This window comes from Perna viridis, chromosome 10, assembly GCF_037379345.1.
Source record: "Perna viridis isolate PV_CMFRI_1.1 ecotype Kerala chromosome 10, ASM3737934v1, whole genome shotgun sequence".
NCBI classification, from domain to species: domain Eukaryota; kingdom Metazoa; phylum Mollusca; class Bivalvia; order Mytilida; family Mytilidae; genus Perna; species Perna viridis.
Window position 1 is genome coordinate 25,460,471 of NC_142454.1, and position 22,171 is coordinate 25,482,641.

A 22,171-nucleotide genomic window follows, 5' to 3' on the forward strand; every position below is an offset into this window, starting at 1 on the left:
ATTATCCTGACCTAAATTTAGGTAATGATACCTCCGTTTTCTATTTTTCTTGAAAAAACCAGCATCTGATGAAGATCCATATTTAAACAGTACTTCAGCTGTTGATGAGAAATGATAGGATAGAGGGTGATAAAATAAAATGCTTCATTACTTATAAGTAAATAAACTAAGAACTAAAAACAACCAAACGCTAAATCCGAATGATATTAAGCCTTAGTATTTTAATTACTTTCATTATTAAGTAAGTCCTTTAAATGTCGTGCAATAAATATACTATCACTGACGCAAACACACAAAAAGACAATAAACATAATAATATTATATACTTTTTTCGCTTAAAAACTTATTATATAAAACCTGAAACAACTACCAGTATATTAACGTGAGCTGTAAAAAGTATGACTAATTGACTTATGTTTCAGTAAAAATAATGAATAATTTTCTTAACTGTCATATGTATCCTTCCAAAGGTAGTATTCAGAAAAAAAAGCAAGAGGAAAGGATTTCGAAGGAAAAAGTACCAAAATGAGAAAACGGGAAAGGCACAAAGTAATAACTTTAAATTATATGCCAGGCGAATGCAATAATTATTAAGAAATATAATAATTAAATCATCAAAGTTTATGAATTTATTGTAAGATGTAATTAAAGTATCAGAAAACGGACGGTAAAATATTTATCTATAATCAATATGATCCGATGTTTCAAGTCAAATCAACTAAGGTTTAAGATTCAAAAGTTATTTATGCCCCTGTCATGGCTAGTCTGTCTCTATATGCGAACACAACTCTAGAGAAAGTTCTGTTCAATATCATTGGTCATCATCTCTTTGATAACAGTTTGACGTTTTAACATTAAATATTGTTTTTAATGCATTTTATAACAGCTATCAAGTCTACGAAGTAAACGAAAATAGAAAATGTTCTTCTCTTATGATGTGGATACAAACCCTTACACCAGGATTCTCAATGACTTCTATTTGCATGGCGCTGTGCCATGTGTTTCGTTCCCAGAGCAAACAATTCAAAACGAGCGTCATGTGTTCAATTGGTGTGTGTCATGTATTCAAATTTGTGTCATGCATTACAAATCGGCACTGTATTTCCTAATTACTCTAGCTTATTAACCACCTATACCTGTCATCAGCAAACGTTTTTGAAAGGGCGATGGATCGACTCCCAGAAACTCTAAAAGATTGTTTATTGACACAGATTCGGACGAACCGACGTTTGACTGTGTAAGTTCTTGTGCTTTAATTATAAACAAAACTTGTTTAATGGTATGCCTGTATCAACAAAATGATCGCACCTACCAGAGCTGTGAAAGTATGGTCAAGCCTAGGGAAGACAAAACTTTACCTTGGTATAAAAATAAACAATACAGATAGAAAGATTTACCATTGTTGATTGTTAATTTCTATGTTGTAGCTTGTGCTATTAAATATGTCTCATTCAACCTTATCATACTTTCTTTGGCAATTTATTTTCTGGGTGAAATTACTCGCGACACGACAGGAGAGTGAGCCATGTATTTAGTTTGATCCATGAAGATCCCTGAATACATGCAAAAACATTGATTTAAGTTTATCACTGTATTGTAGTTCCTATTTCGAAAGTTATGACAGGAATATTAAAGTGTAAGTTCGCGATTTTCACAGGTAGGGTAAATTGATTCAGGGATTCGAAAAAAGTAACTATGCAAAGTATTACATCGCCAAGAAAAGGTAAAACAGAATACTGGCTTTTTTCTTTTGCGATTTCGTCCGCCATTCTTTATGTTTATGGCATCACAATCACTGAGATAGCTCTTGTAAAACTCTCCATAATACTACATAATCTAAAAATCGAATAATTAGTTGAACAAGATAAGGTCGATGTTGCCGAAATATACAAGCTGTTGTTATCGTGAAAAATAAATTTGCACTTTTTCTGTTTTTGTTCTTTTTTTGGACCATTTGTACATTGCTAAAATATATGTTAATTGATATATTTGTATTCATGAAATTTAAAAAAAAAAAAAAACTTATATGAAATGATATAACTTATTATTCATAACTATGGTTTTACAGAAATAATAAATGTATATTAAAAATATTATAAATGACTTGCTGACTCTTAATTACATGATGACAACTTGAAAGACGATTGGAAGTTGATTGACTCATTAATGTGTCTAAAATACAATCAAACCGACGGTAATTTTTACAATTAATTACCAATTATCACAGTCATAATAGTAAATTTGAGTAATACTAAAAGGGTGAGACATCCTGAATGCATGACTTGGTTAAGCTCAGTCAAAGAAATGTGGTCTTCGAGTCTGAGAGTGCTAGTAATGAAGGGTCCGATACCCAGAAACATGATTATACGGGACAATTATCATAAATCAAGAACTCATGCGAAGAAAATGTCCGATCTTAGAGTGTTCTCCGGGTCCGGCCTCCTATAATCCGGACCCGTACAACAAAATGTCGTGAGATGTGGTACATGTATTTCAATCCCTTCTCGTGGATCGTTATGATGTATCCATCAACATCATGAAAACTGATTTATTCAACGGGTCATAGTTTACCTTTCCTCGTTTGTCTACCCCGGACTTGACTTTTTATGAGCAATTCGGCGGGTGTTTCTAGAAAAGCAGAGGACGCTTACCATACCGGTGCACCTGGTCCATGCTCCCAGTTTTTAGTAGAGTCCGAGTTGCTCATTTACTTTTGTTACTTTGTATGTATGATTTTAGTTACTTTATGTTCTTTGTTGTGTGTGTCTGTTTTCCATGTCTGGTCTTTGTCCCTGGATTACATTCTTTTGATTACCGCTATATACTTGGTTCCCTTGATTATTCCTTCTACTATGCACTTTAGAAAGATGTGCTTGTATGTGTTTTACTTGTACACGTACTTTAGGACAACATTCCGAATAACATATATATATATATATATATGTTCTTCACCAACTTGCAAGGCGCTTTTAGTTAATTTGTATCTCTTTTCAATTGTATATCAACCTAATCATCTTCCAAAATATAAATTTACCCATTTACAAAAACACCACTTAGGGTTTTTAACGTCTTTGACTGCTAAAGGACAACTTGATGCGAGAGTAATATCAGTTTTATTGCCCTCTCTGTACTATTTATTGTCCTCGGCGTTGCCTTGGACAATAGTTACTACCTCGGGGAAATAAAACTGCTATTATCCTTAAACTCAGTCAATAACTGTTTACTATTAACAAGAAATACCATCAATGATGCTCTCTGTAAAGGTCTAGATTTACCAAAATCCAAAAGAAAAGATTGAATACGCACTTAAGCTATTTCAGTTTAATGTAGTATTCTTTCATACGTATTGTTTTTTGATTTCTTGTATATATGATTGCAGTAACTACGACTTCGTATTTTCTGGCGTTGAAACTATTGAGAAAAATGAAATAAAAACTCACAAGTAAGTCAATTTAGCATTCGTTTCGAGCAGGAATTATCAATACAGTAAGTTTTGTTGTCATATGTAAGTTGTCCTGAATGGCAAAATTCAATTAATTCTTAACATCTTAACATCTGAACATCTGAACAGGCCTTTAATGCACAGGTGGATTTCATAATCGTTGAAGTATAACACCGTGTTTGTAAAAATTGTAAAATAATAATTTGCTTTAAAAATCTACCAGCGGTGGTAAGCAGAAAGATAGCTACAACACTTTCAAAAAAAAATCATTGAAATTTACAAGTAAGTTATTTTATTTCATATCATATTTTTACCCATGATTATATTTTCATTTAATATATTATTGTCTGCTCAACAGAGGGCTATGATTAAAGAACTTGGTTACATTTCATGCTTGTTTATTTTTTTTTAATATTATGATTGCAGTAACTTCCCCATTGGGAACTCGAAACAGGATGGAAATGATATTTATGAAAGAGCCACAAAAGCTCGCCTGTAAGTCAATCAATCATTTCTATTAAAGCAGGAATGAATACTGTAATATGTAGATTGTTCTTCCGAATCGTCTTAAATGGCAAAGGAGTTATTGTTCTTAACTTAAAATTTGCATTAATTCAAAAATGAATTGTGACATTTTATATCACAGCACATACATTATACCATTGGGTGCCGAAACTACGCGGACATTTTGTACCATGCAAGACTTCTTCCGATTAGGCCTCCAGAACAGGGTTACTACAAAATTAAACTTAATAATACAGAGGTTTTATTGTCATCATGGACCCTTGGATCGTTATGTTGTATCCATCTGCACCGTGAGAACAGTCCTGTTCACTGTGTCATAGTTTACTATTTTTATTTCCTCTACACCGGACGTGACATTTTAATAGCTACTAGGCGGGCGTTTCTAGCATAGCAGAATACGATTACGCCACAGGTACATCTGATCCTAATCCTGTTTTTTTTTTCAGTAGTCCAAGTTGCTCATTAGCTTCTGCTGCTTCTTTGTATGCGTTATTTTGATTATTCTGTGTTTTGTGTGTTCGTTTTCCCTGTCTACTCTTTATCATTGGAATATCTTCTTTTAATTTAAAATTATTTTATTTCAAAGAATACATCAATATATCATATGACGATATTATAATACAACACAATGATTCGTAACAAGTTGAAGCTTATGCTGATCCGTCTCCTAATAAACAAAGAACTATCTTAAGACAATAATAGCATGCTCTTGTATAATTATGTATCTTTGATACAAGTATCTATTGGAAATGTAAGGGTTGAATAAAGAATATGTATTGAAATTGAAGATGGATAGATAGGAAAGTAGATAAAAAGGATATTCAACTGATAGCAAAAAGTCTTTGAATGGGTGACCATTTGATAGCTACATGTAAGCAAATTTGCAAAATTTGATATTTCCGAATGATTTTTTTTCCTGCCAGAAAATTATGTAAACACTGTATTGTTACAGTTTGACACAAAAAAAAACAGCTTCTTTTTGACAAGGAAAATTAGTCTACTTCCATGTTATATATTATCTGTGCTATTTGCAATGGAAAATTAAGAACATTGAGAACATGTAACTAACTCCGCTTTTCGAGAATGTTTTCCAAGTAAAGTGGAGTTTGTATCATCTCTTTTTTTTAATAGATCAGTGTTGTGATTGGTGATTGATATATCATTCAATAAATTTCATTATAGAAAAAATCACACCGTTGTCATCCTATGGGCAACAGCCCCTCTTTGAGCTATCTCTATTCCACCTATGAATTCAGATTTTTTAAGGTGTGGGCGCGGGTGTTTGACCTTTGACCATTAAAAGTAATCTAACCAACAATTGATTTGTTCAATTTAAGAAACCTTATTAAAAACCTACTAGACTGACTGGCAATAGTAGCACATTCTTAGTACAAAGTATACGTGACATACTCATGAGCCCATTTTCGGATATTCTTACCAACTTATACAATTATTGGTCAGTCGGGTCCTGTATGTTTAATCATTATTTGGAGACGATGATTTCATCAACCTTACAGCATGAAGTATGGATTTGACAGACAATTATTCATAGTAATGCGAAATTCGATTAGTTCGAATTTTTACCAGAAAACGTTTAACAATAATTTCATGCGCATTGTGAGAAAGCTTACAAACAAAGAAAATTATTTCAGAAAACACGATAAAGCATATTTAAATAATTTTAAAAAAAGACAGAAAAGAAAAGATTTTAAAAAAGGACAATATAATTTTAGAAAAAAACTAGAAAAATATGAAAACTATATTAAATGTAATACAGATTAAAAATACCTAATGTGCGTACTCTTCTAAATGTATTTTGCTACCATATCTAACCTTAACTTGAAACTGTACTCTTAATCTCATAGAAAGAAAAGGTGTAAATGTTTTGAGTTTTGTCATCGTGTCATTTCAAAACGTCTGAATACAAACTTACGACAAACGTTTTGGTGTCACATGTTATATTAATAGTAACCGGAATATTTATGTCAATTTTATTTATTTATGACTATTATTTAAAGTGTAACGAAACATTTAAATGTATTCTGAAATCTTAAATACAAATTATGAAGAAAAGACCTCCGAAAATAAAACTAGTTAATGCCAGATCAATCTTTAAATATGTTCTTAAAGTTTCTGAAATCCATCACGTGTTAACTGCTTGAAATTAAACAAAAAATACAACATGAGCCAGCCCAATTTGCAACATGTCTTCTATCTTTTACTAAATCTGAACATATTCAATCTTTGGCTCGGTGGGAGTCTTTGTCAGGTTGGAAGAAGAATACACACATTACAAATGTTTTATTAACCAACTTACTACAGTATGTATAGAAATGCCCATCTTTCATGAACCAAAAATTTCGACAACTGATCATTACGAACCGGAAATTATTACAGCCGGTCATTATGAAATCACAGCCATGAATTACGAATTTCAAAATAGGGCATCAATACGGGGCCATTATGAACTAAATTCCCGAAATAACACAATTCTGAAAGCACATTTTAGATATACAAATGTGCAATTGAAGATATATCATGCTCTTTTGTTTTAGACATTACAATAGGCTTGCAATGTGTAATAAATTATTGGTTTGCACATCATAATTACTTTGGATTCCTTTTTTTTTTGGTTTTCTATGTGCACATCCTTTGATTCTAGTTTGTCTTGTTTATGTTACATAATGTATGTTTTTATATTTGGTCTGAAGCTACTTAAAGCTTGTGATTGTATTTGAATCATAAGCCAAATCAAAATAAAGTTTTCTTACCTTATTCTAAGTTTCTTATTTGTTTGGTAAATTATATACATGTTAAGGTACATATGCATCAATAATCCAGCAGGATAATGAAGTGAGAATATCTAATTCGCACTGGCGGTTTCAAACGACCGGAAGTTCTGATGCCGTATTGGCCTTGGTTTGATCCATATTGGCCTTCTTTTTTCGTATTGGCCCCGTATAGATGCCCGGTTTGAATTCATATCTATTGGTCAGTTTTTGACATATTTTAACGTACTTTTGGTACTTGGTTAATAATATAATATATCATTTACTACATCAAAGCTCCTAAGTATCTGTCGACGCTTATAATACTCTAAAGTCTAGAACCAAAGTGCTTATCGACGATAGTATTATACCATTTTGTAGACTGAAAAATAAAACTAGTAAAACCTTTTCACCACCCACCATTCAACAATAAAATCTTATAGAACACGAAAACACTAAATCACTTAAAAAGGTTAAAATGAAATATAATATGAAAGCTCCCAGATTGTTGCAGCATCTACGTATTTCTATTAAGTTTATAGAAAACATATTATAATCCTATAAACTAAATGTATGATGTTCCACATCCTTTTTGAAATACGACTCGTATAGAGTAAACCCCATAGATAACCAATGATGTACGTGTTGGGCGAATTTAGTCAATCAATAATTCCTTTTGCGTTTGTTCCTGAAACACTGAATAGTGACATGTTCATTATCGCCACAGGCTACTCACTAATTTTAAAACTCATTTTACTATTTGGCTGATACCAAGAGAATATTCTGACTTCATAGAGAAACTAAAGTTTTAAATTTGCATTTACATTGTATGTTACGTGTATGGAGAATTCTTCTAATTTTATGGTATATGGCAGATGATGAATGTGGAATGAAGAGATTGGAAATGGGGATAGGGTTTGGGTGATAAGGATTAAGAATAGGGAGGATTGGGAAATAAGTTTGTAATGTATATATGTACATTAAAATATGTCAGATTAAACTTAAAATAACATTATGAATGTTGAAGTGTGTAAAAATATACAAATTAATGTTTTGATGAGAAAATATTGGTCAAAATCACTTCGAAATTTATACTTTATTTTACATATTTGTATTTTGGTATTCTATTTAACCCGCATCAATCCTCAAGAGGATTTTATTTTATTATTCATTGTTTGGACTGTTTCAACATGCTGTAAGTATTAGGTTATTTCGTTGGGTATGTCAAGTCCTTATATACATTTATCTGAATTAAAGTCAAATTTCAGCTGATGAACATGGCTTATTTTTTATTTGCAGATTATCAATATGGATGTCTTTACCAACAAATAAAAAGGGTATTAGAGAGCTATTTTTAAGGGAAATAAGGCATCCTGTCATGAAGATTGTCTATGATGCTATAAAAATGAAGAGATGTCCAAACCAAGTTTTCATATTACTTGTTGGGTTGACAGGTGGAGGAAAGAGTTCTACAATCAACTACGTATTTGAAAGGGATATTGCAGAAACATGCGAGACAGAATCTAAAACTAGATATACAGAAGAGTTTTCAATTAATATGAAATCTGATGAATACAAAGATTTACAATTATCCTTCATCGATACACCAGGTTTTAACGATACCTTCGGTTAGAGCAAGATGCAAGAAACATGGTGTCAATCATGGAATTTTTAAATCTGCAATCATTTTCGGAAGACAAATACCCTAACATTGTTATGATAGTATTAAGCATCATGGAAAATCGGTTGAGTGAGCAAAATTCAAATTTTGCTAAAATGCTGAAAGGGCTACGAACTTTAAATGTAGTTGATGCGCAAAAATCTAATGTTGTAGTTGTCTTAACGCATGCATCCTCTATTGCTAGGAATCCACAAATCTGACAAGAGAAGGTTGATAAGAAGAAACTAGAAGGTCAAGCACTCATAAAAATTCACTTAGGAGTTTCTCCTGAGGTTATCATACAGGAAAATAAACCACAAGAAAACGATCTTAAGCAAGAGGGTGACTGGCTTATTTACCCAATATCGAAAAACAACCAAAGATCCTTTATTTGGCGTACGCAAAGCTCCTCGAATTATCACATGATTACATAGGACACGAAGCAATTGCTGTATGTTTTCGACAAGGCAAAGACAAGAAAGTGGAACAAAAGAACAAAGTTGACACCTCAAAATTAGATGCTCGAGAAGTTATTTGTATGCGTAAAGCCATGGAAAAGTCTTTAACTACTGATGAAGAATCCGAGGTGATTCAAAAGCTTGAACAGTTCAAATCCAAACAGAATAACAATGGCCTTTTTAACAATGTCCTGATATTGCAGGTGAAGTTTAAGGAATGTGGTATTTCAAAGGTCAAAGACGTACAGACAATGAAACCCCATGAGCTGCAAAACAAATTATATCCAATTCCAATTACCTTTGAGATGCAAACAATAATGAAAGAAGTGTTTGATTATGAATTTAAGAATTGGTTTCCTTTTAACACATTGGTCGGAAAAGGGTATGATATTTTCTCTGACTCCTCAACAGAATTGTCCCCACTAATGCTACTTGAATGTAAAGGAACTTGCTGTTTACCACCTGAGGTTGACGTCAATAGTTGTTCAAGTAATGAAGTAGTGTATACCAAAATTAAAAGCCCGGTACAATATGTAGAGGCCAGGCTGCAACAACTGTCAGTTGTAGGAAATGTACAAAATTATAATGAATTCAAAACGCCAGTCAGATGTGGGTACAATTTAAAGTCACCTGATCAGAAGGAAAACCAATCCTCATTTTTAGTTGAACAAAGAATAAAAGAGGTGAAACTTAAAACGCCTTACAAAACTAACAAATCTTTTCGGGATGAATTAAAATCACTCCCACCAACCTTCAATTTATCAGATACAACAAACATAACACGTTGGAGGGCATTTATGCGAAAATGGGGAACTCATATTGTCATTCATGCATACTTAGGTGGATATTTGAAGAGAAATATTCACACTGACGAAAAGACTTTAGATCAGAATACTTTTGAGAAAACTTTGGAGTATTTATGTTCTAAGTTCTATTTCTTGAATCAAGGTGATGACTCAGACATATTTCATACCATACTTGAGGAAAGTTTAATAAACGTTCACACGTGCTTGGAGTGGACGGGAGGAGACCAAAGTTTTTGCAAGATCACTCTTGATGATTTAGATACACAAAACTGGAATGAATGGGTTAACTCTTTAGAAATTGCCCCGATTTCGCTTTCTCAGAAGTTAACGCTATTCCCTACATATGAACTTGTATCGAAGATTGATAACACCAAGGGTAGGGCAATGAAAGAGGCATGGAAACATGCGATAAATGAAACTTCGGATTTATTTATTGTACCGGAAGACGATAACAGACAAACTGTTGGAAAGTCTCTGGACCTATTTAAATGCTTCCATGAAGACGCTATGATCACACTTATGAATGGAAAAAATAAACATGTAAAGGATATAAAACCCGGGGATGGAATTCTATCTCTGGACGAGAATGGCTTTGTCAAAGAAGATACAATGGTGACTTGGTAACATCGGGTAGAGAGAGGCCAATACACATTCTTAGAAACATATCACGAATCTGGAAAAATAACAATGTCGTCCGAGCATATCATCTTGGTTGGAAAAGAAGAGTATCATGTCGGGCAGGGGATCTTAATCCTGGAGATAAAATAAGTTTTGTCGACTTTAATCACAACAAAAAAATGTCCACACTAGTGACAGTCCTGTCAGTAAATGCAAAGCAAGGAACCGGACTGTAAGCACCATTCACTTATAGTGGCCGACTCGTTCTTGATGGTGTTGCTGTTAGTTGCTATTGCGACGTATATTTAAACACTTTCAAAATATTTGGAAGCGATATGCTATCAACGCATACAATAGGCCATCTTGGATTCCTTCCTCTCGGGATTGCCTACCTGTTGGGGGTTGATATCAACAATGACAGAGTGGATATGGAAACCGGAATTCACAGTTATGCACGATGGATGTTAAAGAATGTACTCAATAAATTCGTAGTAAGAAGTTTTCATTAATCAACTATTCTAAATTATTTTTTAAGAACTACATTAGAATAATTTCTCCGTTTGGTGGAAAGATAAAATAAAATAAAATAAAAAGTATTTAAACTTCTTCAAATATTAAATGAATGCATTCTTTTCATCTAGTACATTTTCCATTCTTTCAATGTAAAATAAGATAACACTTTCATTAAAACACTGCACTATTATTTTAATATTAAAACCTTCATCTATGTATGGAGAACTTAAAAAAATACGCTATTTTTTTTTTATTATAATTCAGCCTTCAATTTCAGAAAGTCGATGTATAAAGCTGAGCTCGTAGACGTAATTTCAAGGAAAAGTGTACTAGACCAAAGTTCCCAAAGTAAACTAAAATTTTATAAAAGTCGCCTATATGAAGATAACATTTGGACTAAATTCCAGGGCAGACGTTTTCTGTTTTTGTAGATTAAATTGGTGACATTGATAAAAGAACGTTAGACATTTGTTCACAATTTATGAAAAGGGATGATTTTTCATTCCCTAATGTTAATATTCGTTTTTAGATAACGACATCATATGATGCTTAATATCATAATTGGTTCGATTTGTTCGTATTTGTAACAATATTTCGGTTTAATGGAAGAAATCCTAGCCGAGAAATTATATCAAGGTTTTCGATATCACATTTTCGTAAAAACATTCACAATTTGTTTCAACCGATACAAGAAACTAATTCTCAAATACAGATGTACTGTAAACGAATAGGACGTGCTGGTAGCTGCCACCCCATATTTTATGACAACATTCTTCACAAAACATTGAACGCTTAATACTTATCAAAAAAGTGTTAAACCCTGAATAGGCTAATTCGTAAGAGATATAACTTATATTGTAATCAAATTGTTAAAGATAACATCTTTTTGTTAACATTGATTCTCTGATAGGGACGGTACATAGAAACTAACACACTATATTCAAAAGACGTTTTCGGTATGACATGGGTTGTGTCCTTATTGTATGACTAATGATGAAACGTGGTTCTCAACACCACAAGGGGAAGATTTTGGGATTGATATTACGTACGACGAAGATATAACTTTTTGTAGATTCTAACTGGTCTGGAGCTGGCATGTCATTAACTGCTGTAGTCCTTTGTTTGTGCATTGGTGTAACTTTTAATACGTCTCTTTATTTGTTTTAACAAGAGACTCAGACATTTTTGCACGGATAATTAGGTATGTTTAGTTTTGTAATATTTTTTTCAACAGTGGCCAGTTTTAAAATGGGAAGGTTGTGAACACACCAAAGTATTTTAAAATATAATCCGGCTGCATTTTTGCACCTCTCCCAAGTCAGGAATATCTGTTCTCTCTATGTCTTGTTTCTGTTTACATTTTTTTTGCCGAGATATAAAGAGGCATTTATTTTGTTGTACCTGTTTATAATGTTTTTTTGGGGCCAGCTACAGCCTGTCCTGTGGTTTGAGGGTTTCCTCGAAAAATAAAATCGGCGTTCATTAAAGACCAATGTGCTGACATTTGTAATCCCGCTGTGTTGTTGTCTCAGACATATTCACCTTATCAATTCTCCTAACATAGATTACGTTTGTGTATCATTACAGGTTTGTTACCTCCTCTCTGTTTTCATCTGTATATATATGTTTATTTCATAAGTTTTCTAACTGTTTGTCTAAACATGCAAGGCAGATTTCCCAGCTTTGATAAAAAATTATCTAACTGTTATAACTTTTTTCATGATTGTATATAACCCCACTACGTAAATAAAAGTCGTATTAAAGTTAAACATGTTGTATATACACTACAGGAAAAGTTAACTTGTTTTATTACATTGCAAGTTGCAAAACAATTTCTTATGAAAAATTCGACGCGTGGAAAAAAACAGAAGCATTTAAAAGAAGCAACGGTGTGAAAGGAAGTATGGATCAAGAAATCAATACAAAATATAAACCAAAAGGCTCATAAAAAGTCAAGTCCAGGATAGACAAAAGAGGAAAGTAAAACTATGACACGTTGAACACATAAGTTTGCATGGTGTAGATGGATACACCGCGTAACGATCAACGACTTTAAACATGAGTGCAGTTGTTTATACTTCATACTGTTATTTTAATGAGCTTGGATCCATAGAATATTTGAAGCCCTATATTGACATTTTTATTTTTAACGCCAATACAATTTTTTTTCAATATCAAGTTATGAAATTACATGTGATTTTTTACACCTAAATTACATTTTAGATACATTTCATTTTCTGCAATAAATGATACCATGTTAGCCGATATTCACATATTAAATTACATTTAAACTTGCCGAATACATGTAGCGGTCGAGTCAAACATAAATCACACTTGTAACACGCGTTCGTTTCTAACAATCAGTTTTCATGGTGCAGATGGAAACACCGTAATGATCCACAAGTTCATGATGACGTCCATAAAACGTCCATAGTGAGTGGCAACATAACATGTTCCAGAAACATAATTGTAAGAAGTCTAGCGCGCTACAAAAGTCTGCGTAGTTACGGCAAGCTCTGGCATAACGTATGAAAACTCCATACTGATGGCGTGTTGCCACTGATGAAAAGAAAGGTGACAATACAGAATGAAAAGAAATCGCATTTGTCGTATAGGTGACAATACAGAATGAAAAGAAAACGCATTTGTCGTATAGGTTGATGAATAATTTACGACCGATCGCTAAGTGTAGGCTAAGATATAAGGCTGATTTCGCAGTATCTGTAGTATCACGTTTTCCAATTTTATCATAAAGTGTAAAAATATGAGGCGTGTTCAAAGATCAATCGACCCCAATACACTTTGATAACTGATTTAAGTGAAATCGTTCATTGTAGGTAATGGAAAATAAGTAAGATGTAAAAATGATATGTATAGAATTTCAAAAATATAAAAAAGAACTTTTGTCGACAAAAGTTGACTATTTAATCACAGAACAAAATGCTCCTAAAAATGGCTGCATTTGAGTGCATTTTCAATGATTAAGAGATAATAAGACACCGTAGAGAATTACAATGTAAATCTTAGTATTCTTTACTGAATAAGGAATAAAATAAACACAAAGTTCTTGATTCGATCTGCATCATAGTAAACTATTAATTGCACTAAAATTATATAACACGGAATTGTTTCCGTACTATAGGTCTAGTTTCCGGATTGTTTTATGAACAGACACATGTAAAGTATCGAGTCTACCTTACCTTTCGATGAAAAGACGTAAGGTTTTGAGGGTTATTTTTGTACACACACATACACACATACACACACACACACATATATATATATATATATATATTGGTTGCATTTGTCTTTATATGCTTAGACTTCAAATGAAACCTTCAAGATTTAACCATAAATCAGGGATTCTCAAACAAAAAATGCGACTCAGGGGTTCATGATAAGGCTGAATAAATTTGTCAATACATAAACTGTGAACTTTGAACTTTACATGGAAGCAAACATGTACATGTATCATGTCACAACATTTAATGTCTTATGATGTTTATCTGTGCGCCAGGCTGATGGTTGTAATGCAATATCCTCTGCGGAACCACACTGTAAAAAGGAGGGTTCCAGCCGGGGTTCCTCAGAAAAGGGTGTGTGTGCTAGGATATTATTTAGTATTTTTGTCAATTTTACACATGAAAATGACAAATTTTCCAATAAAAATCGGGAAGCCAATCCCATGCACCCCCTCGGGATCCGCCGCTGCTCTGAACGGATTATTCTAAACTAGATGATAGAAATAAACCAGATTCCTTGTAAAAATATTAATTCTAGCGCAAAAATAAGTAAGAAGTTCAGACGCAATAAAAACTTCTAAGATTTATTTTTACCTCTCAAAAAGACTCCAGTTTTAGTAGCCGTATGGATAGGACAAAATGGTATAATAGTTGTTATAGAATATTAGTTCAAAGGAAACATCATTGTCCAGGCCAGGGGCGGATCAAGAATATTAAAAAAAAAGAGAGGGGCTCTGATCAAGACGTTTAAAAACAGGGGATACAATCTATCGTTTGCTATATTTACTGTCTGTAAGTTGTTATAAACTTTCTTTTATTTGCGGCGTAAATATACATGTACAGAACAGTTGCAGTAAGTGGTTTGTGCATTGAATTGTGCGTTACTTCCGTTGTCATATGTTGACAATTTGGAAAAGTTGTTTTGAACATTTACAATATCATAGTTTTAATTTTCGGTCAGGTAATCATGTCTGTATACTTCACGCAAAGAATGAATAAGTGAGCCACTTTATGGTTCACTCTAATTCTGATTTATCAGGGGCGTAGTTAGGCCTGTTTTAGTTGTACACAAAATTATGGCGAGGGGTCTTTGGGGGGGGGGGGGGTCGCTCAAGACCCCCAGTGAGTCCGGCAAGGCAAAGCCCTGAGGGAAACTCCTGAATTTTAACGATTTTGGAGCCAGTTTTTCAGAGCCTACACTACGTTCATAGTTTGCATTTGTGATAAATTTTGCGATGTGGAAAAGTACAAAATTTCTGGAATTGATGGTTTTTGATATCGCGAATTACTTTATGGTGTATATTGGAGTATCATTATGTAGTAAAAAGGATTTGTCATTGCATAAAACCTTTATTTCATTTTTAAAATGTGTGTTTTTGTCTTTGTTACTTTTTCCGGAAGTACGCAACTGCTTATTTGCGTGTAGGCAGCTACGCCCCTGTTTATTATATTAATACCAATAAAAATTACACTGAATATGGGATCACAACTGTAAAAGTATCTTCGCTACCCAAGGGTTACGGTCTTGCCCCCTCTTTTCACCCAATGGGAGGGGCAGGACTGTAACCCTTGCATAACGAAGATGCTGTAAAATATAGGAATCGGAAATAAGCCATTCATAATTTGGAAAATTTTCATCGGTCTATATGATAGTAAATACCGATTTTATTTGAAATAATCCATTTACAAAAAATATTTGTAGCGTTCTCTTTTTGACCGTCACATACTAGATGACTTTTAAGCAATGCCAGAGTTTCACTCCTTCGTTTAAACTGGAATGGCATCATTTATATAAGAACAGATCGACGGGCGCTTAAGGAAAAACAGAGAAAAGGCGTTAAAATTAATATCCTAGCAATGAACCTGGTCCAAATCCCCAGTTTTTTTATCAAGCCTGGCTTGTTAGTTAATTCATTAAATTTATATTTGTTAATCCTAATGACTATTTTGGTCTATTTAATTCTTTGTCTTTACTATATGGATATCCTATTCTTCTTTCCAATTTTCTTGAAAACGAACATTGTTGAGCGCTCGATTATTAATTAACATAAAACAATATGTCAAACTTTTATATATCTGCTTAAAAAGCACTTAAAATCTTGATCATGTCAAAAAATAAATTACTTTAAATTGGATGATATTCATGCTTTTTCTGTTGTACCAACAGTTCGGAAACAGAACAGGTTGTCCGGTAAATGATTTTGTATTTTACAATTTTAGTATAATTAGTAGTTAAAATTTGTGAAAATTTTGCAAATTCAAACTCATTTTGCAAAGCCCATATTGCAGATCGAATCGAGAACGTTGTGTTTATTTTATTTGTTATTCAGTAAAAGAAAATTTAGATATACATTGTAATATTCTACGGTGTCATATTATCTCTTAATCATTGAAAATGCGCTAAAATGCAACCATTTTGAGGGGCAACTTTGTTCTGTGATTTAATAGTCAACTTTTGTCGACAAAAGTTCTTTTTAACCTTTTTAAAATTGTATACATGTGATCTTTACATGTTATTTGTTTCCCAGTACCTACAATGAACGATTCCACTTTAATTACTTATCAAAGTGTATTGGGGTCGATTGATCTTTGACCCCTCCTCTAATAAATGCAAAATTAGCAGAAAAACTTTACCGTTTTTCACTTTGATAAGTACAATATTCAAAAACTTCATTGATCCATCTTTCCTTTGACATATGTTACAGCCGTATACCCACTAGGCCCATTAAACTCGAAAAATGGAGCACTTTTTGATACCTGTCCACAGCACTGTATGTTCATTGTTCAAGTCGTAAAAACAATAATCTTTTCTTTACATAATTTTCTTCACTGAAAATGTTCATACGTTACATACTCCATAGTGCATTTCTTGACTTTCTCAAAAATATGTGTAAAATGTTTTTTTTTCATGCACATAAAGTTTTAGTCATTCTAGATCTTTTTAATTACATAGGCAAGGGAAATAGTTAGTTCACGAGCTAGCTGATCCTTTGACATCTTGCCGATATCTTGACAATCTTCTTGTATGGGGAAATACATATAAATATAGGCAGGTAGTACATTTCCACGTTGCAGAAACACAAGAAACAAAATCTAATTATTTTATATTGATTCAATATTTTTATTAAACTAACATTGGGAGGACCTCAATGCGATATTAAGAGAGACTTTTATATATATTTTGCTGCGAAATAATACGCATCTTTTATATTTTTTGCCAGTGCATTTTTTGAAGGAAAAATCCCATTAATTAATGTACCAGAAAAAAAAACAACAATAGTTTCATATATATCAAGCGAAAAGAAGAAATATATTGAATTTTTTTCATTTTACACAAGCGTTACCGCAATGGTCCTGACTTGGTACAGGCTTTTCAAACAAAACGGTAGGTTAAATCTAGGTTTTACAGCATGTTAGACCCCCCTTTTTCCACTCTGGCGTGAATACCGGTGGTGTTTAAATAGCATTTTCATGCTATTGTCATAATCGGTAAATCAGTGGTCACATCACTACAAATAACATCAAACTAAGAAAAACTAAGACTTATTACCATATATCTGTGTTGAAAGAATGACTTAATCTGGACACAATAACACAAAATTTGTGACAACATTAGGTGTTAAAATGGCATTACATGTACTTAGTATCCTTTAATGCAACATACAATAATTTCTAATTAAATGCGGAGGTTCGTAGGTGTTTTGTCTATCCCGATACATATATATATTGGCCACATGCTGCGACACATTAAATATTTTGTCACAAATTGTCTTGTCTAATACAAACGGATTTCATTGTCGAAATATCTACGTTGTCTGTCTATTTTCTCAATTCTAGTATCTCCTTCAATGTAAAATGTAATAACATTCAGTGTAGCACAATCAACATACATGATTTGATATACAAAAAAAAAAATCTTAAAATGGTAAAAAGGTAACAAAATACAAAATAAACAACAAAATAAAAAAAACTAGGTTTAAAAAGGCAAAGAAAGTAACAATCACAGAAAAAAGATAAAAACAAATTTTGCAACATCTTTTTTGTTTAGGGCTGTCATTGTAAGGAAGAATAATTTACACGCATATTAGTAACAATCAGAAAATATCCATCAGTACTCTTGACATACCATTTTATGGCAATGGTTAAATACATACAACATTTCAAAATTTCACTCATATTAGTATTGAAAATTTCGTTATGCTGTTCACGTGTTTCAAGCTACAATCTTTCACAAGCAGATTAGGATTCGAAATGCGTCATAGGATCTTAGATGTAGTTAATTAATGTACTATGCGTTTCATTGTTTAAGATTTACGTAAGTGCACCCTCACTCATCAACTTCATGGTGATTTGAAGTTACTTTATTTTGTCGCGAAATAATATTCTCGGATTCTTTTTCGTATAAGCCTATATTTGTAACCCAAAAAAGCTGTCTAAGTCTTCCTGGGGAACATCATATAGCCCAATAACTCGCGTTACAACGGTACCCAGAAAATTGCGATAACACTTGAGCTTGAAAGAAAAATGAAAAAATGAAAAAAAATCCCTACTCCGCCGAACAATTGCTTTAATTGGCATATTTTTCCATGTCAAAACCCCTAGAGTATTTACATGTATGCTTCAGTAAAGAATGGCTAAATTGGTATTTTCTGTTTAGTATTATCACAATTAATACTTCTGGGGTTCTTTTAATGAATGTTGACGATTTTCGTAGTCAGAATTTATAAAAAAAAAAAATTGCGAAAAATTAGATTTTCGATTTTTCCGAAAAAAGTCATATAAATTCGACTCTTCAAGTTATGTCTCAACTTAAACGTCTCAAATTTGGTGTCATGCGATAGATAATTTAATTTTCTACATAAATGAACCACGAAAAACTAATTTTCAATAAAAAAATTTAAAAAAATATATTAAAAATATTACATATACTCATAGAAAAATGATCTCAGTATCAAGCAGAATCCTCATTCTCTGCATACTGATACCGTACAACTCATACTTTTAATTAGGCATTCCTAATTAAGATAATGGTGTGCCCAACATACCTGATCAATTCAGGCGTTTAGATTTTCGTTTAGGTGTGACAATTACTATTAGTTTTTTTATAGTCCCCGTTATAATCATTTTTTTTCAGAATACCGTAGTTTAAACAAGCTTTTGTAAGATATGGTACATGTACATTAACATATTGTCTTAGCTTTCAAATGAGCCCAAGTAATAAATATTTGAACTTTTCCAAGTCAAAAAACTGCCACCCATACCCTTGAAAAAAACCCTCAACATGAACTAAAATATTAATTTTTGGCATATAAACGGTGTATAATAGACATGTTGGGTACTATTGTTTTAATTATCAATGTATTCAACATATATTCTCATTTCAGGCGAGTGTTTTCCAGTTTCAATATCATAACACTCTGAAAGACGGTGGATAATAACGTTTGACATTTCTAAATGAGAGGGTGGGTGGAAACGGGGATACCACAACTGTTCGGAATATTAAAACATACTAGTATTATTTTGAATAACATCACTAGAAAAGCAGAGGACGCTTACCCTACTGGTGCACCTGGTCCTTGCTCGCAGTTTTTAGTGGAGTCCGAGTCGCTCATTTACTTTTGTTACTTTGTATGTATGATTTTAGTTACTTTATGTTCTTTGTTGTGTATGTCTGTGTCTAGTAAAAAATGAATATTGAATAAGAAGAATAGAAAAGTTGATAAAAAAAAAACTCTTTATACATACAAATATTTCAAACATGTCTTGTTGTTAAATTATTGTAATCTATAGTACATTCTGAAAACTCCTTATAAAAGTCACTGAAGAAGGAAGACTAAAAGTGAGTATCTAACGAATTTATCAGCGTTATTACTCTTAATTTGTTTTATTAGAGTGCTGTTTTAAGGCGTCAATTTCCAAACGTAACCACTGGACTTCTCGTCTCAAACTGCAAAAGAAATCTCTATAACTGATTATTCAATCAATATTATTTTATTCAATAAGAAGTTAGTTCTTAAAATGAGTGAAAAGTTAACATAATGTCAAATTATAGATATTGACAAACTAGAACTGCTTTCTGCAATTGTGCAATTGTATTGATAACAATTTGTTTTTGAACACGTGATACATGTATAAGTTTGTTGATATATTAAAACAGGTACTGTCTTTAAAAAAAGATAGCCGACGCAGTAAGTATTATCTTTTTATTTATGATTTTCTACATTTTATTCAGAACATAACACATGGCACGCAATTTTAATTTTTGATATCACTTTTTCGAACACCACTAAGTTATCAGTATTTGGCCAATTGTGAAGCAGAATTGTGATCAGGTGACTTGTGTTTCCATGGAATAGTGTCTTTAAGGTCAAATGGTAAAAAGCGAAACTATCCCGACTGCGGCGGAAAAAGAAACTGTTATCGTCGCGGTTCTAGCAAGTCATAACCTAATGATTGATGTTTGCAAGCCTTCTGATATACGCATAAAATTGTTATTACATGTAGTTAATTTCTTTATCGTCGATGTAGCTTACAATATGAATGCTGCTTTGTTTATGATTTAGCAATATGATTCATTCCAATAACAAAAATAAATGTAAGCTTTGTTTAATATCTCATTTGGTTATGTTGTTCATCATAAAAATTGAACTCAAGTAAAAAGGTTACGCGACAATTTCTTTCTGTTTGTTCTGTGACTCTTGATTTGTCTTAGCAGCAGTAAGCCTAAGAGCATCCAAATCTTTATCCTTCCGTCTGGTTTCTTGTTGAAGATTTTTCTTGTCCTCCTTCAGATCATCATTTTTTTTATTTAAGCTAAAAAAGAATGCATTCGCTGAAAATATTTTTCTCATGTATAACAAATTGATCCTTTTTGCTTTTCTTCGGTTTTTATTAGTATTATATAATATTATATTTGTAGATACCCACTATGGGCTTAAATGGAACCAAGAATAATTTATATATTCACCTTATTGCTTAATCGTCCCAACTTTCTCCATTTAAAACGTAGACTAATGCTCCCTCTCCTAGATTAAACAAACTATAAATCTGTTAGTTAGATATATTATCCATAGCGACGTTCTTAAAAGAGCTTTTGTATTTTTTAATGTTCCGCCACACTTACATGTACATGTATATTCATTTGGTTGCAAAGTTGCATTGCAGAGACTAAAACAACATTGGGAGCATCAAGGCTGTTTACGTTTTCATGACTTGGTTTAGGCTCTCAACTGTCTTGTCCTGCATCATTTGTTTTCTGACATTAACGGTTTTATTAAAGCTGTTTGATAGGCGATAATAAAGTAAAGCATGTGGCTTTTGTCAAAGAGTAATCAAGGGAACCAAGGTTATAGCGGTAATCAAAAGAATGTAATCCAGGGACAAAGACCCGACATGGAAAACACACACACACACAGAGAACATAGAGTAACTAAAAGCATACATACAAAGTAACAAAAGCAAATGAGCAACTCGGACTCCACTAAAAACTGCGAGCATGGACCAGATGCACCGGTAGGGTAAGCGTCCTCTGCTTTTCTAGAAACACCCGCCGAGTTGCTCATAAAATGTCAAGTCCGGGGTAGAAAGAGAGAAAAGAAAACTTTGACACATATCAAATCTAGTATCCCTCCATAAAATTACATAATATTTGCATCAAAATACATGGAATATTTAGTCATTCTAATAATGAATTATCAATATAAACGTCAGGGCTTAAAAAACATGAAAAACAAGCATTCAAACAAAAACAAAACAACAGAAACAACAACAACAACATCACAATAAAACATATAAAATAAAAAGTTTGTTTGTTTTGTTTGTTGGTGTTTAACGTCCGAGCAGCAATATTTCAGCTATATTCAGACGATGAACATGAAATTGATGATAAAATGAACATGAAATGATGATGAAATGAAAAAGGGATGGGACACAAGGACAATGGGGTCGACAAATTTTGATTGCCACTGGAAATAGGGAGAGGTGGGTAAGGTCGGGCAATTTAGCCTCCTGTGGCGGAGCGCAAAGGTTCCTACTCCTATCGAATACCACAACAGGGTTCTTTAACGTGCGAGGAACGTGGCATCTTTCCCAACACGGTGCACCACTATGGTTTGCGGTCAGGTTTTCCGTATTATAGCC

The 22,171-nt window shown here is 32.8% G+C and overlaps 1 protein-coding gene and 1 pseudogene across 3 annotated transcripts in view; one reads left to right on the top strand and one right to left on the bottom strand.

Annotated features, from left to right (window-relative positions):
• The first annotated feature begins 7,603 nt into the window (after positions 1 to 7,603).
• Positions 7,604 to 12,541, top strand: LOC148605121 (uncharacterized; annotated as a pseudogene).
• A 7,207-nt stretch (positions 12,542 to 19,748) lies between these two features.
• Positions 19,749 to 22,171, bottom strand: part of LOC148605122 (transcription intermediary factor 1-beta-like) — a 68,507-nt gene continuing 66,084 nt past the window's right edge. Inside the window, exons 4-5 of one of the 3 annotated variants that reach the window (XM_088549579.1) lie at positions 20,699 to 20,845; positions 19,749 to 19,979 (exon numbers count right to left, since the gene is read on the bottom strand). In XM_088549579.1, coding sequence (XP_088405705.1) covers positions 19,907 to 19,979; positions 20,699 to 20,845 — 220 coding nt within the window. In that variant the 3' untranslated portion in view covers positions 19,749 to 19,906. Of the gene's footprint in view, positions 19,980 to 20,698; positions 20,846 to 20,999; positions 21,058 to 22,171 lie in introns of those variants that run through there. The other 2 variants (XM_088549583.1, XM_088549584.1) reach the window with 2 other exon arrangements.